The sequence below is a fragment of the Ceratotherium simum genome, chromosome 21 (genome assembly GCF_057802395.1).
Source record: "Ceratotherium simum simum isolate JZ-2026a chromosome 21, ASM5780239v1, whole genome shotgun sequence".
Classification (NCBI taxonomy): Eukaryota; Metazoa; Chordata; class Mammalia; order Perissodactyla; family Rhinocerotidae; genus Ceratotherium; species Ceratotherium simum.
Genome location: NC_141920.1, coordinates 29262381 through 29277740, shown reverse-complemented (window position 1 = coordinate 29277740; position 15360 = coordinate 29262381). Strand labels below are relative to the sequence as shown.

Here is a 15360-nt window from a genome sequence, read left to right as displayed (position 1 = left end):
GGGCACCCGCCCAAACCACACAGGCAGACGGTCGGCTCCGAGCCGCCGGGCCAGCCCTCGAAAGGAAGCTGGGAGATGGGTCGTCTGCTTCCTGAGGACTTTAGTGCAAAAGGCCAAGCAGACCCAGGGCACCTCCAAGATGATGGAAAATAAAAATAGACATCCCAGCTCTACAGACTAGGAGCCTCACAGAATGCCACCTGCAGCCTTCCGCAGTTCAAAACCACAACAAATTCAAACTGGATTGGCTACTTGGCAGGGCTCTGGTCAAGGAAGATGTGGCCACGGATACTGAATGCTTCCATTTATAGGCAATGTCCAGAGAACAGACACATCCATAGAGACAGAAGGATTAGTGGTTGCCAGGGACCGGGGTGGTTGAGGCATCACTGCTACTGGGAACGGGGTTTCTTTGTGGGGGGATGAAAATGTTCTAGAATTAGATACTGGTGAGGGTTGCTCAATTCTGTGAATAGAATAAAAATTATCAAATTGTGCGGTATGTGAATTACATCTCAATAAAGCTGTTATATATAAAAAAAATAGAAAAGATAGGAAGACGTGGCCGTGGAGGCCTGCCTGACCTCCAGTGCCTTGCACAGCACCTTGTCCAGCTCACAGTCGGCTGCGTATTTGAATGAGCCTGGAGAAGATGGTTAAGATGATGAAGAGATCAGAGGGCAGCCCCGAAGCTTCGACCATGAAGACAAAGCCGCCAGCCTGGAAAGGCAGAGGCTGGGAGGGTCAGGATTGGTCCTCAGGTCTGGAGAATGCACTCAGACAGGCCTGCGGGGCCTCCTGGGGGACCCCTGGGTGGGGCAGGAGCTCAGAGAAAGGTTCCCCATGATTGGACACCATCTGTAAGTAGATGAGGGGGAAGGCTTCTGGGGCCTGAACTGCGGGCCAAGAGCCCCCAGTGACTCCCTGGGAGGAAGCAAAGGAGGACCAAAGACTTTGTCCCCACAGAGAAGGTACGCCAGGAAGAATGCCCTGTGCTCCTTCCCCCGAGTGGAAAGGAGCCAGCGGGTAAGGAGTGACTCAAAGGGGATGCCAGGCTAAAACGGGAGGGCACTGCGGGGGGGAGGTCCGAAGGCCCTCACGGGGACGTGCTCTGGGCCTGGCCCCAAGCAGCCGTCCTGCGTAGTCAAGGAGAGCCACTGAGGGGAGGACAGGGATGGGCTGGGGCTCGAGAAGTGGGCTCAAATGGGGCTTTGCTGGGAGGTGCCTGCAGCCCCTCCTTCCTCCTCGAGAGGCCCCAGGTCCTGGTTCCTCTGAATGAGGAGCTAACGGTGTGTCCCAGGGCTGCCCAGGGCCGTCCCTGGCCGCCCGCTCACCGGTCCTGGAGCCGGTCCTGCGTGTCCTTCAGCCGGGCCTTCAGGTGCCGGATGCACACCTCCTTCTGCTGCAGTGGCGTCAGGTACTGCTCCGGGGTGGGCGGCTTGATGCCATGGTTGTCGCTGCACAGAGTGTACTTCATGGAGCGCCTGCAAGGGAACGCTCGTCACGGGGGAGAGAGGAAGGGGCTGGCCAGGCACAGGCCCTGCGCCTCCAGGGAGCAAGGGGACGCCAGCCTAAGAGTCCTGGTCCCACAGCCACCAGAGGGTTCCAGGCCAGGCCTCCCCCACAGGGCCTGTGTGGGCACGAGAACACCAGCCCTTCTGGAAGGCAGGTTTTACCACAGGTCTTCTGCATGAGGACCACAGCATCAGGGTGGGGAGCTCAGGGCTCCTCCAGCCAGGGTGGGAGACATATTACAGAGCACGTGCACAAGCCTGGCACCATGCCAAGCACTCCACTGACACTGCCTCTGTCAATCCAGTCCCAGTGGTACATCCCAGTCTCAGGCATCCAGTCTCCCAAACCAGAGACTGAGTTTGGGGACTGGTAGGTGGGAGAGGCCACCCTCTCCCCGTAATTCTCCCAGGGCTCGCATGGGGGGTCTGCATGGTGACAAGGACTCTCCCCTGTGCAGGAGGAAGCACCCCCCCAGAGCTGAGAGTCCTCACAGCCTGGTCTGCAGAACCACGACGGGGAACAGGGAGGGCAGACACATGTGTGCAGGCACAGCTGTCTCCATACACACTCTGACGTCCTCCTCGCCCGTCCCAACGTACACGTGGCCTTGCACCACATGCACACACACTCACTTGGAGTGCACATCTGAGTACACTGATTCCCGGTCCATTCATGCCTGCAGGCCCACATACGTGTACACACACCAGTGCCCGCACATCCCCACCATCTTGCTGCTGCCCTCAGGGGCAGTCACAAGTACTAGGACACCAGCCCATGCACACTGTTCACACAAACACACGCAGACCCTTTCCATCTGCGTGTACACATGGGCACTCTGGGGGCGCACGTGAGCACATTGTGTGAACACTCACTGGCTCTGGGCATCGACGCACTAAGAGCTGCACCCTGAGGTGGCGGCAGGCTGTACGTGCACTGCTCCCGGCAGCCACATGCTCTCCAGCACCGGGTGGCACAGGCATGCACGTGTGGTGAGCACGCCCTGGTCCCGTCCCACCAGTGCGAGGAGGAAGAATTCCCACTCAGCGGAGGAGGGAGGGCCAAGGCTTTCAGCCAGCTCCACCCACAGACCACAGCCTGGCCTCCTCAACTCCCAGCTTCCTGCCTATGGGCTATTCTGTTCATAAAAGAACCCGAGATCTTGGCTTAAAAACCTGGGCACGTCCTCACACAACTTGGCAGAGGCGTTGTTGCCACCCAACTCTGCTCCTTTAGGGGATGGGGACCCCCAGGTCTAGGGAGGGGCAATGACATTTTACGGGCCTGGAAAAGACAGGCCCTGGTGAGGCTCATTTGCAGAAGCACCCAAGTAGGAGGCAGTATTAAAAGTGTTGTGAAAGCTGTCTCAAGTTTATTGTGGAAAACGTATTTGTAAATTGTAAACTGTTGAAGAGAAAGTGGCAACAGAAGTGGAGAGAAAGAGAAATGATTCTCTTCTACTTATCGCCTCCCAGTCCCCGTGTTCAACTCAAGTCAAGTCACAGGCAGGCCTGTTTTCCATGAGGCAAGGGGCAGAGGAGTGGCGTGGGTTGGAGCTTAGGGATTCCTACACAATCCTTCCAACAGAGAAGCCAGCCAGCGAGGGTGTGGACCTCAGATCACCCTGAAGCCCCAGCACTAGTCCTGCAGACACCCTGTACCCTGCCAGGACTTCGGCAGAGGGGCACCGACCTGCGGTCAGTAAGAAGAGGTCTTTTCCCCTTGCCTGGAGGTGGACGAACTAGGACTGGCTAAACTAGTAAGAGTTGAGGATTAGAGAGAAGTAACTATTTTAACTTTTTCTCTTTGCTTTCTTGAGTGTTTCTTCCCAACATAACACTTAACACTCACACATTTTTTGTCACTAGCTGTATCTTTGTTGGAAAAAAAAAATATATATATCTATATAAATAATAAGAAAAATACACTATAATTCATGTCTCTCAACTATTCCTGCCTTGGAAGGCCTGGCTATCTGCAGTGAGGCCACAGCTGAGGCCCCAGCGCCCACCTGGCAGCAGCACCTCTCATGGTGGGCAAGAAGAAGACCCTTCCATGGAAGCGGTTCTCCGCCTCAGGGTTGGGACTGCCCCTGAGGGCGGCAGTTATGACATGCATTACAAAAATCTGCTAGTAATGAAAAAGTATTAAAGTCGCCAATTATACACTTTTCAAAGCATAAGTCAATGCATCAGTCTCACTCACACCCCCAGGTTCTGGAGTGGAGTTACGGCCAGGAGGCTGGGGTATGCTCCCGCACACGCGTGTCACCCATCATGCGTGTCTTGGTGGAAAACTCTGAGAGCTGCTGCCTCAGCGTGATCTGACATCACTTCATACACCTGACACCCTCCCTGCTGGAAGGGGCAAGACGGGCCTCCCCAGGAGGTGCTCTGCGCCGGGGAGCTGCAGGCCAGTCTCCGGGCCTCTCCCGCCTACACTCTCGAGTCTTAATGATGGCAGTTATGATACAGGCCACCTGCAGTGTACAGCAGGGCACAGATATCAACTCCCCAAAGCCTCTGGGTTGTCGCTCCATTTTACAGATAAGGGAATGGAGACTCAGACGGGAAGTGACTGAACCCCAAGCCCACATACCCCTACCTCCACTTGTATTTCAGTGCTGGGGAAACAGAGTGGGGTACCACCATTACAGATCTTACTTCCCAGTCTTTGAGGACCCTCGGCTCCCCTTTATCTGTCTTCCCAACCCGGATCCTGCTTTTCTTCTTCAGTCTCGGTCGCCTTTCCTGAGAGCACAACTTAGCACAGGCCGCATCTGTAACACGTTTCGCTTTCTAAACCATCCCCACCTCTGCAACCCTCAGTGTCCCCCTGAGAAGAGCAAGATGGCAGACGCCACGAGTTGCCTTCCGATACCCATTCTTGCCTTTTTCCCAATGGAACTCCAGTTTCGTCTGAGGTGGCACTGTACAGGGGAGAACACAAATTCTCCCTGCACCACCTGGTCCCACAGCCAGAGTCAGGCACTTCACCCAGTTCCAGCCAACCAGGTGTAGACAGAACTCCCTGGGGAAGGTGTCCCTTCTCAGAAACATGAGCCCCCGGTGGGGGGGCTTTGGCCTTTCTACCTTCTTCCTTCCTGGACACCAACCTGATGCCTGGAGGTGCAGGAGCTGTCTTGTAACGACGAGGACAGAAGCTGCACATCAAGGCTGGTAGAGCAGGAAGACAGGAGACGGGGTTCCTGACACTTCAGGGAGCTCCCTGCCTCTGGCCCCTTGCTCTGAAAGCATTCCCCCTAGTTTGTCTAAGCCACTATATCTGGTCCTGTGCAGCTGGTGTTATCACATCCACCTTAGACAGGAACTGAGGCTCAGAGAGAAGACCTGCTCCAGGTCGCACAGCCAGTGAGTGTGCGGGAATCAGGACAGTTAGAACACCCACCTTCCCGCACACCCCAGGGCGCCCAGGTTCCCAGCCAGCTGGGCTGGGCTGGGTGGAGGGGAGGGGCTGGTTACCTGGGTGTGGGGCTGCTGTCACTGCCCTTGTAGGAGCCCGAGTTGCTGCTGCTGCTGAGAGAAGAGGTGCCGTAGGCATCCCGCACGCTCACGGGCGGAGAGGTGCGCCTGGAGGCGGGAAGAAGAGGCAGGTGCTCATTCTGGCTGGTGGGCAGCTGCGGACACTGGGCGAACACCGCCAGGCCGCTGCGGCCCAAAGGGCCCCCACTTCGGGGTCACCGCCGGGGAGAGAAGCAGAAGGGAGAGGGGGACGCACAGACAGGGGTGACAGAACAGACAGTGCAAATCAAGATGGAAAACCAGAAGGAGGCTGGTCTTCCTGGTTCCCCAGGACAAGAATGGAGGCTGGGCGGGACTGCGGGCGAAGGGTGGGGCCCCACCTGCCCTTACCAAGGGTCCTCAACTTCCAGGGTCCCCACGCCCAGAGGAGGAACTCCCTGCACAGACTAAGACAGACGTGGAGAAGACTGGGGCAGGCAGGAGGAGGGACAGGAGGCGGGGCACACAGGGGTGAAAGTCAGGAGAGGCCGAGTGAGCCTCAGCGGAAGACTGCGCGACATCCTCCAGTAATTGTGAAGGCCACACAACAACACTGATGATGGCGGGGATCCAATGGGTTAACTCTTCAGAGGACTTTCATATCCACCATGTCATTTGAGCCCTTAAACAGTTCCAGGAGCAGGCGAGCGCCAGCAAGCAATTTTAAAAATGGGAACACTGGGGAAAAGACTTGCTCAAAAACATACTGCAAGTCAGTGGCAGAGTAGGGACAGAGACTCTCTCTCCTCCCGCCCTCTGAGGCCAAGGTTCTGGGCAAGGGGGAGACTCACCTGCGGGATCCAGCAGAGGCCCGTCTACTGCCTGGCAGGGACATGGCCATGAGGCTGCGGGTCCGGGTGAGGGGCGAGATGGTTGGTGTCCCCGGGGCTGAGGAGAGAGGCCGCATTGGGGGGGCCGTGGGGAGGGCCGGACCGGGCCACGTCATCCTCTCGCTGGGGCCGCTGCCCAGCATGGCTTCTCCTCTTGCCCCTCAGCAGGACACCCCAGGACGGAGCAAGGGTCTGGCAGGCCAGGCTCTGGCCACAGCTGCCTCCACCAGCAAATTTAGCAGACTCCCGCCACCCAAATCACGATTGTCAGAGCCTCAGGGGTGGCCAGAACTCAATGGTCCAATCCCACGTTCTCCAGATGAGTGAATGTGCCCCAGAGAGAGCGGAGGCCTTGCCCAAGGTCACACGGGCATTGGGGCAGGGCCGCTGACCACCAGCGCAGAACTCAGTCCTCCACGCTACAAGCCAGGCCCCCCAAGATCCCTAACACTTGGTCCCCCACCCCCGTGCTGGTCAATCCTCCCTCCTCCACAGGGGCTGCAGGCTGGAGGACTCCTGGAGCAGAAACCTCAAATTAGGCTGGGCTAGTCTCGACGTCACCTTCCCAGAGTGCCCGTTGGTGCGTGGTTCGGGGCTTCCCGGCTACAGGGGAGACAAGATAGACTGACATACCAGCACACGTGTGTAGAAAGACATATGGATACACATGAACACAAAAAGGGACCATGTCTCTGCCATTCCAAGATGTGTCACACATGTCTCAGTGAACGTGCTCAGGGGGCCTGCCCATGATGCAGGACATGCAGCTGGGCCCCCTGCACACGTGCAGCACAAAAGCATGCCTGCACCCATCTGTGTAAATGCGCGTGCTGGTTTTGGCATGCACCAGGAACTCAGGGCACAGGCTCAAAGCAGACGAGGAAGGGGGCAGATGGGAGCAGAATCCCTCCCCTGGGGGTATCTCAGTGGGCTGGACCCAGTAGGAAGTGACCATGACTACAGAGACCCATCCTTGGCCCTCCTGACAGGTGGGTAGGGGGCCTCAGGCCCTCTGGTTCCTGCCCAGGAGTCCCTAGGCCCCTTTCCTGGGTAGGGCCTTGGGCTCCATGGGCAGCCCTATGGAGGTTTAAGGAGGGGATAGGCCCCGTGTTGGGCTGGGTGTTGGCTGATGTGGGGAGGGGGCCTACACTGGGCATTAGCCCAGAGCTCCTGGAGTCCGAGGTGGAGGGGCCTGGGCTCTTTGCAGCCAACATGCTAGTCCTGTGCCAGCTCCAGACACCCCAGTCCCTTCTTCGTGTACTCAGAGCAGGGACTAGGGACAATAGCCCGGGTTACAGGCGACTCAGCCCAGGACACTGTGCCCCGGGCCTTCCCTCATGCTGGGAGAGAAGCACTCACTGAGCCCCGCTCCACGCCAGGCCCCGGGACAAGTACTCTACCTACATTAGGCCATCGACTCCTCCCAACAACCCTAGGAGGAAGCACTCATCATCCCTTCACAGATGAGGAATCCGAGAGGCAAGGGACTTGCCCAAGTCACACCCCTGTGTGTGGCAGGGCCAACCTCTCTGAACCAGGCCAATACCAGATGCTGAGGGGCTGGCTCTCAAACCCCGGAGTCCTCAGCCCAGGACAACACCCCTTCCCACGTTGGGGCCTCCAGGGAGCCTGGTGGTCCTGACCAGTGGTGGGGTTGCCTCCTGAGCTGAGAAAGGTGCTGCTCAGGTGGCCTGTTTCCTGGCTGTGATACAGAATGCGGCCTGTCCCCCTGGAGGGCACAGACACAGCCAGCATTGTCTGCCCGCAGGTGTTGGGTGCCAGGTGTAGGAGCTGCTGACGCCACTCTTGTCACCTGAGCTGCTTGCCCCAGCTTGGCAACGCATCGCACCCTCATGCCCAATTGCGGAGGCAGGGCCTCCTGGAACTGCAGGGCCGGACCCTGGAGAAGGAACCACGGGACAGGGGCAGGGGGACAATGGTGCACCCCCACACTTGTCAGTAGGGCCACCAATGCCTCACTGCCTCCTGGGCACAGGGGGCGACAGTTGTTCCCTATGGGTGGGCCAGGGCTTCAAGGATCACCTGCCACTGACTGAACCCTTCTGTGGCCAGGTGACCATGCTGAATGCTTTTGTGTGCCTTGGCCCATTACTTCAAATAAAAGTCCTTCAAGGCAGGATTTGTTACCATATTTGGGCCCAAGGTCACATGGCTGCAGGCCCAGCAGACTCTGGCTTCCAGCCCCCATCAGCCTTGCTTCCTCAGCCACCCTCCCACCCTCGCTCCTTCCTTCCTGGCTTTTGAGAGGATGCAAAGAGGAGGCTGTGCCTTCAGAGGACTTCTCAGCAGAGGCAGGACTCAGATTGGAGGTTGGGCCTCGCTCTTCCAAGCCAGCTTGGGCAAGTGTTGCTAAGGAACTAGGAAAGTCTGGGTGGGGCTCTAGGGAGGGTCCTGGGAGGCAGGCAGGATGCCTGGTTTGCCTCTGAGCTGCCTAGGGCTCTGGTACAATGAGGGCTTTGTCCCAGCTGTCCCTGCTCCTACCTTGCTTGGCAACCCCGCCCCTCCCTCCTCTTGAGCTCTCTCTTCCTTCCTCTCTGGCCCTGGGGTGGGAAGGGGACAGCATTTGTACCTGGATGGAGCTGATAGTCTCCTGGGAGGCCAGAGCCAGCCATTCATCTGGGACAGAGGTGGAAGTAGCATTTCCCCTGCTGGGACGAGACCTTGCAGGCTGGGGTCCCTCATGGGAGGGCAGAAGCCACGCAGGCTCAAAGGGCGCCACCTCTCCAGGATCCTGCTCAGAAGCCTCAGTGTGTGCCCTGTGCTCTCTCAGGTCCTCCCTTCCTTCTAGGCCCCAGAGAGGAGGCAGATTGCCATGGCATTTGTCACCATGCCGCCTGCTTGGCCTGGAGTCCTGCAGGCCTGTCCCCAGGTGGCCAGAGGCTGCCACTTGGAATGGAAGGTGGAAAGAAAACCCTTAGCTGCAGGGGGCTGGGCTGACAGTCTCTCATCACCCAGACCCAGAGTAAACCCAGCCCCTTCTCTTCAGCCTCCCTCCCTTTCCCCAACCTGCTGCACCCACCTGCTGCCTGCACAACCTGCATGGCAACCCTGCTGTGCCCACCCCCTCACACGCCCAGTTTCCTGAGGGCCTACAATGGGGGTCCAGGGTATACAGCAGGATCCAGGAAGCAGGGGATGGAAGGACATGGAGATAGAGTCAAACAGATCTGGGCTCAAATCCCAGCTCTGTCACCTTCCAGCTGCCTGCCTTGGGTAAGTCACGCCACTTCTCCGAGCCTTAGCTTCCTCATCTGTAAGTAGAGCTATGACAGAATGCACCTCATATGGTCACCATGAGAATAACACGGGATAACGCACGTATGGGGCTTAGCCCAGGGCACACAGCAAACACTCAAAAACGGGAACTGCCCAGTATTTCGGAAGTAGATAACTGCAATGCAATGTGAGCTTCAAAGCAGAAACACATTCAAGGCATAATGGGTGGCCTCAGGAGGGTCAGGGAAAACTTCTCCAAAAAGAAATTTTCACTGGGTCTTGAAGGATGAATAGGAGTTCACCAGGCAGAGAAAGCGAGTGGGAGGGAAGGTGAAACCTGGGCAAAGGCAGTGGTAATTCAACAGCAGGGCTGCTCAGGAAACCAGGGGGCCTGGTGAAGGCGGAGGCACAGTGGGGGTGAGGCTGCAGAAGGAGGCGGGGCCAGGCCACACAGAGCCACATAAGCCAGGATCTTGTCCTGTGAGCAACAGGGAGCCGTTGACAGCCCTTAAAAGTGGGGGACACAACCAGATTTGCATTTTAGAAAGCCTCTGGATGGGGGTCCTTTGAGCAGTATGGCCGGGAAGGGACAAGAACAGAGGCAGGAAGACCAGTTAGGAGGTTACCAAAAAATTAGAAGGGCCTGAGTCAGGGCAGCAGGAGGAACAACGGAGAAGAAGGGCTGGAACCTCCTCAAAATTCATCAGATGCCCCCAGTGAAGTAAAAATTAGGGCAAAACTCTTGATCCCGGCATTCAAGGCCCTCTCATCTTTACCCTTTCCAACCTGCTCTCAGCTGCCTGCTGACCCCCCAGGAAAGCCCCATTAGTGGCTCCCACAGCTCTGTGAGGGCTGTGTGCCCAGCCTGCCGCGCCTTCCCTGGCTGTCCTCATGCACACCTCACACGCTTTCTGTCAGGCTCTGCCCTGCACCCCTTTCCTCCTGGGACTTTTCCGGTCACTTACTGTCTTGACCACTTAGCATGCCATGCCTTGGGTTGAAACTCATGGAACACCACTCTCTGGGGAATTTCACAAAAATAAACACAATCAACACACAAATGTTAGGAACACAATGGTTTAAACAGGCATGTTTGATAGAGCAAGGGGTTGGATTAGATGGTCTCTAAGGTGCTTCTGGATCCCAGATCCTTGGGCTGTTAACGAAATGATGACTTCCAATGGACGCTTTCTTCCCCCACTTCAATTACTAGAACTCCTGGGTTTCAGTTTTCACATCTGTAAAATTAGGAAGCTGCATTCTTCAAAGAGACACTATGGCATTTTACTCAATCAACAAGTTACGAGAGAGAAAGCAGGTACTTGTGTTAATCTAATATTCTAGCTAAGTGAAAGTCCCTGTAAGTACCATAAACCACCTATTTGCAAAGAATTAGCCATCAATAAAAGAAGAAAGCTAACCTAAAATCCAAGGGAACAGAACAATCTGTGTCTGCTGACTCAAGCCTCTGACAGCTGTGGAAAGCAGAGCATTGCAACCAACAGAACAGAACTTGGGAGGGGTCCTCCCTCTGTCAAGGCAACACGAGAATGCAGAACATTCTGCCCGTCAAACAGCAGAGCGCCTGGTGCTCCTAGAATGCTAATGCAGAGAGAAGTGGGAGATGGAAGACCAGCCTGGGAGTGTTCCAGCAGCCGTCCTCTGGACCTCAGGGGGTTAGGGCTACAAGGGCTAGTCACAGCTGAGGAGTTCAGTCAACCTTCCACTGGCTTCACGGCCACATTGTGAAGCCACAACACTCCTCCGCATGGTCAGCGAAACCCAGGACCATTCTTCCTGGACTCGGGCCTTTCTCCAGCTTGCTTCCTGTGTCCTGCACAAGTTGCCCTCAGAGCTGGAACCATAGATGGGAGCCACTGGACTCTTTCTCACTGTGGCAACCCCAGCACAGCAGCAGGACAGACTCACATCTTGGCCAAATGTTGCAAAGGCTTCCCACGGCAACCAGGCTGGGATTGAGGGCTGAGGCGGCCACTCCTCAGGAAGTCTCTGGTGGTTAGACTCGGATTCCAGAGCTTGGAGGGCCTGGAGTCCAGTGGTCTTCAAACCACCCAGAGAACTCGCCTCTGGGACTGCTGAGGGGGTGGGCTCAGGCCTCCTTTCCCATTTCACCTGAAGAGGCTCCTCTTGTATCTGTTCTACATATAGAAGGTCTGAAGTAAGGCTACTTTTTAAAAGGGGTTTTGCAGGTTAAAAGTCTCTGCCATATGTACTTTCCACAACGAGATACTACTGCACGTCCACTAGGATGCCTATAATCTAAAAGATGCACAATAACAAGTATAAGCGGGATGTGGAGAACTTGGAACCCTTGTGCATTGCTGGTGGGAATGTAAAATGCTGCAGCTTCTGTGGAAAACAGTTTGGCAGTTCCTCAAAAAGTTAAACATAGAATTACCATATGACCTAGCAATTCCACAGTAGTTATATACCCCAAAGAAGAGAAAATAGGTGTTCAAACAAAAAATTGTACAGAAATGTTCATAGCAGCACTATTCACAATAGCCAAAGGAGGAAACAACCCAAATGTCCATGAACGGATGAAGGATAAACAACATGTGGTATATACATAAAATGGAATATTATTCAGCCATAAAAAAGGAACGAAGTACTGATACGTGCTACAACATGGATGAACCTTGAAAACATTATGTTAAATGAAAGAAGCCAGACACAAAAGGCCATATATTGTCTGATTCCATTTAAACGAAATATCCAGAATAGGCAAATCCATAGAGACAGAAAGCAGATTAGTGGTTGCCAAAGGCTGGGGGAAGGCGGCGGGATGGGGAAGGATTGGTAATGGGTATGGGGTTTCTTTTGGGGATGATGAAAATGTTTTGGAATTAGATAGTGGTGATGGATACACAACTTTGTGAATATACTAGACGCCTCCCCCGAACTGTACATTTTAAAAGGGTGATTTTTCCAGTATATAAATTATATATCAATAAAAAACAAATTTAAAAAAATCTATATAACATATATTTTAAATGAACAGTTGTAAAAGGACAGGCGTGGTCCAGAAAGGGGAAGGGAATTGCCCGGGATGGCTCAGCAAGTTGTGACAGAACAGGAGCTAGGACCAGCCCTCCTCCCTCTACCTGACCTCAGGCAGCTGGGCCAGGGCCCAGGGTGCTTTTCTGTTGCTCCTGACTCTGGGTCAGCCTGGAGGAGACCGAGGCTGCTCCTTCTGAAGTTTTTGCACATCCACAACCCCATCTTATCCTCATGAGTTCCCCTTCCGGAGGCCAGGTGGAGACCATTCCATCAGACACATGAGAAACCTGAAGCTGCAGCGGTTTCCAGAGTCACCCAAGGTCGTGGGCACCTGCATTTCTACTGCATCACGACGGTTTCATAATACGATAGACCTGGGACACATTTCATTACGTTGCATAAAAGAGGAAAAATCTACTTTCCCAGGAGATTCGAAAATACCATGGTAGAGATGAGGGGCTCCTCATGCTTCCATAAAAGCAGGGCCCCACAGAAACAGGAGGTGAGCAGAGCAAGGAAGACTGTTAAAAAAGAAGTGTGCTTCTCCCTGACCAGTGTAAGTCTCTCCCTATTTCTCCACGAATCAGCCTTGTGGGCAAAGGAGAAGCCTTCACCATGAGGACCACTGTTCTCAACTCTCCCAACAGCTGCTGCATCCCACCCAGAAGCCTAGGTGCTCTGAGAGCCCGCCATGGAGAGACCCCCAGCTCCTGTGAGCCACATCACATGGTCCCTCTCTGTCACCTTGGGCCCTTGACCTCTCTGAGTCTCAGCTACCTCGTGCATTCAGTGGGAACCACCCTTCTGACCCTGCCTGTCCCACTGGGATCCAACCAAGGTAATGAACGGAGGGAGGGAGGAAGTTCCCGGACAATTAGAGGACTGAACACTTCTTGCTATTACTACCACTACCCCTGGAAGGGGATAGTTCTTGTTTTACCACCTCAGATGAAGTCAGAGCAGGCCCAGGGGGCAATCCTGAAATTACTGGCACCTTTTGCCAAGCCAACTGCCCGGGTGGCTCTCCAGGGCAATGCCTGGCAGGTCTCCTACATGGGAAGGGGGCAGCAGGGGAACACTGGTTTCCACTCCTCTACTGTCTAGCTGCTCCGGGGCTGTCCCTCAGCAGTCACCCACAGGGAGGTGTGGGGAACCGAGGGGCTGTGGTGCTGTCCCAGCTCGGCAGCTGCCTGGCAAGTGGCTCCTGGCAGATGGAGGCCCTTCAGTGACCGTGGCTGCAGCATATGCTTTCCTGGGCTTCTGGCTGATAGAGCTGTCAGCCTCAGCCCGGCTCCTCTCCCTGCCCCCTCCTCCCAAGGTTCCAGCTCTAAAGCATCAGTAAAGGGAAGACAATGGGCCTCCATTCCATTGGATCCTCTCTTTTTTTCAGATCTCTACCTTGCTTCTTGGGATCCCTGAGTCAGCGTCCTCTCCACATTTATCCCAAGTACCAGCAGGGGCTAACACACTCTCAGAACGCTAGAATGGAAAGGATCTTAGGTAGACTTTGTCACAGCCCATCATTTTACAGAAACTGAAACCCAGAGAGAACATGTGATTTGCCTGAGGTTGCCCAGCAAGTGGGGGACAGAGCCTAGGCTGGGACTCAACCCCTGACTCTAGCGATGAGGCTTCTGCACAGCAGCCCCCACCTCTCACCCCCATTTGAATCCAGACAAAAGTTCACAAAATAAGAACACAGGGTAGCTTTTCGAGTAAAGAAGTCATGGCAGGAAAGCCTAGGGGTAAGACAGGAGAACTCTCACCAACTTTAAGGCAGCTTGCAAATGACATGTAGTGAAACATACACTGAAACGGAGGCCTAGGGAAGAAGGGAATACCACAGCCTGACCACAAACAACCATGGCAGCAATAACAAGGTTCAGATTCAACTCCGAGCTTCCTGGCCACGGATGCAAAAAGAGAAGTTATGCCCAGTCTTCTTGTTCTCATGGTTAAGGGAGCATGGGAAGCAGACTAATTCCCCAGGAGAAATAGAGATCCTGCTAAAATGAAAGCTAAAAGAAACATTATTGCGGGGCTGGCCCGGTGGCGCAAGCGGTTAAGTGTGCACTCTCCGCTGCGGTGGCCTGGGGTTCGCAGGTTTGGATCCCGGGTGTGCACCAACGGACCGCTTGTCAAGCCATGCTGTGGCAGCGTCCCATATAAAGTAGAGGAAGATGGGCACAGATGTTAGCCCAGGGCCAGTCTTCCTCAAGAAAAAAGGGGAGGATTGGCATTGGATGTTAGCTCAGGGCTAGTCCTCCTCACAAAAAAAAAAAAAAAGAAAGAAACATTATTGCATGGGACTTGCTGTAGCGGGGAGGACTGCCCTTTGGGAACCTGCAAGGAAAGTCTTAAGACAGAGGAAAGAGGGTGCCCTCAAAGCTCACCCTAGTCGCCCCGTGTGTGCGTGCTTTGCTGATGTGAGATCAGAGGACCCATGGAACACAAGGACCAAACGGTCAAGGGGACGGGGAGATGTCATCTGATCTGCCAGGGACCCAACCCGCTTTCCATGGAGATAGCCCCCCACCCAATCTGAGACCAGACAGTGTCCATCCTCCTGGGAATCCAAAACAGGGAACCACAAAAACTCACACCATCTCTCGCACTCTCTCCCGGCATTTCACAACAATCTAGTCCAACTGCCACATTTTCTAAGCTGAAAACCGAGAACTTGCCGAACCATGAGCTATCGGAGCAGGGGACATGAGGCTGAAGGTGGGCCAGCTGATTCTCACCCTACCAACCACTCTGGCATGTGGCTCCTGTTGGAAGCCAAGTCTCATCTGTCTCCTTGAGGCTCCTGGGGGCTCAGGGTGGAGATTCTAGCTCAGCTCACCCAACCGTTCCTGTTTCAGCCCAGGAGCCATGCCCACCCCACTCAGCATCCTTCGTCTCTCCTCCCAGATCCTCTTGCTTTCTCCAGCTGCCAGCTTCCCTGCCATCCACAGCAGCTGATTCCTGTCCAGCTGATTTCCAGAGGCATTTCCGTGTCAAGCTGAATTCTTTCACCTTTGCTAAGATCCAGGGCCTTCGACAGGGCCCAATACGGCTCACACTTGTTGGAAGAGGGTGGGTAATTCATAAACCCCTCTCCCAAGAAGTCTTCTCTCTCTAGAGAAGCTGCCCCACCCCTTAATTTAGCTAAAGTGAGCATTTTAAAAATGTTTTAAAAGAGAGATTCTGTAAACATCTATGTCCTATTTTAAGAGCGCTTTGTCTCAGAATGAGTT

General features: G+C 54.8%; 1 protein-coding gene across 2 annotated transcripts in view; it reads right to left on the bottom strand.

The window, feature by feature from the left end:
- SNPH (syntaphilin) overlaps nucleotides 1-15360 on the bottom strand; it is a 36978-nt gene that overhangs the window by 3142 nt on the left and 18476 nt on the right. The window contains exons 2-4 of one of the 2 annotated variants that reach the window (XM_087444892.1): nucleotides 5825-5921; nucleotides 4995-5102; nucleotides 1335-1484 (exon numbers count right to left, since the gene is read on the bottom strand). In XM_087444892.1, coding sequence (XP_087301018.1) covers nucleotides 1335-1484; nucleotides 4995-5102; nucleotides 5825-5874 — 308 coding nt within the window. In that variant the 5' untranslated portion in view covers nucleotides 5875-5921. Of the gene's footprint in view, nucleotides 1-1334; nucleotides 1485-4994; nucleotides 5103-5824; nucleotides 6267-15360 lie in introns of those variants that run through there. The other variant, XM_004433846.3, reaches the window with a different exon arrangement.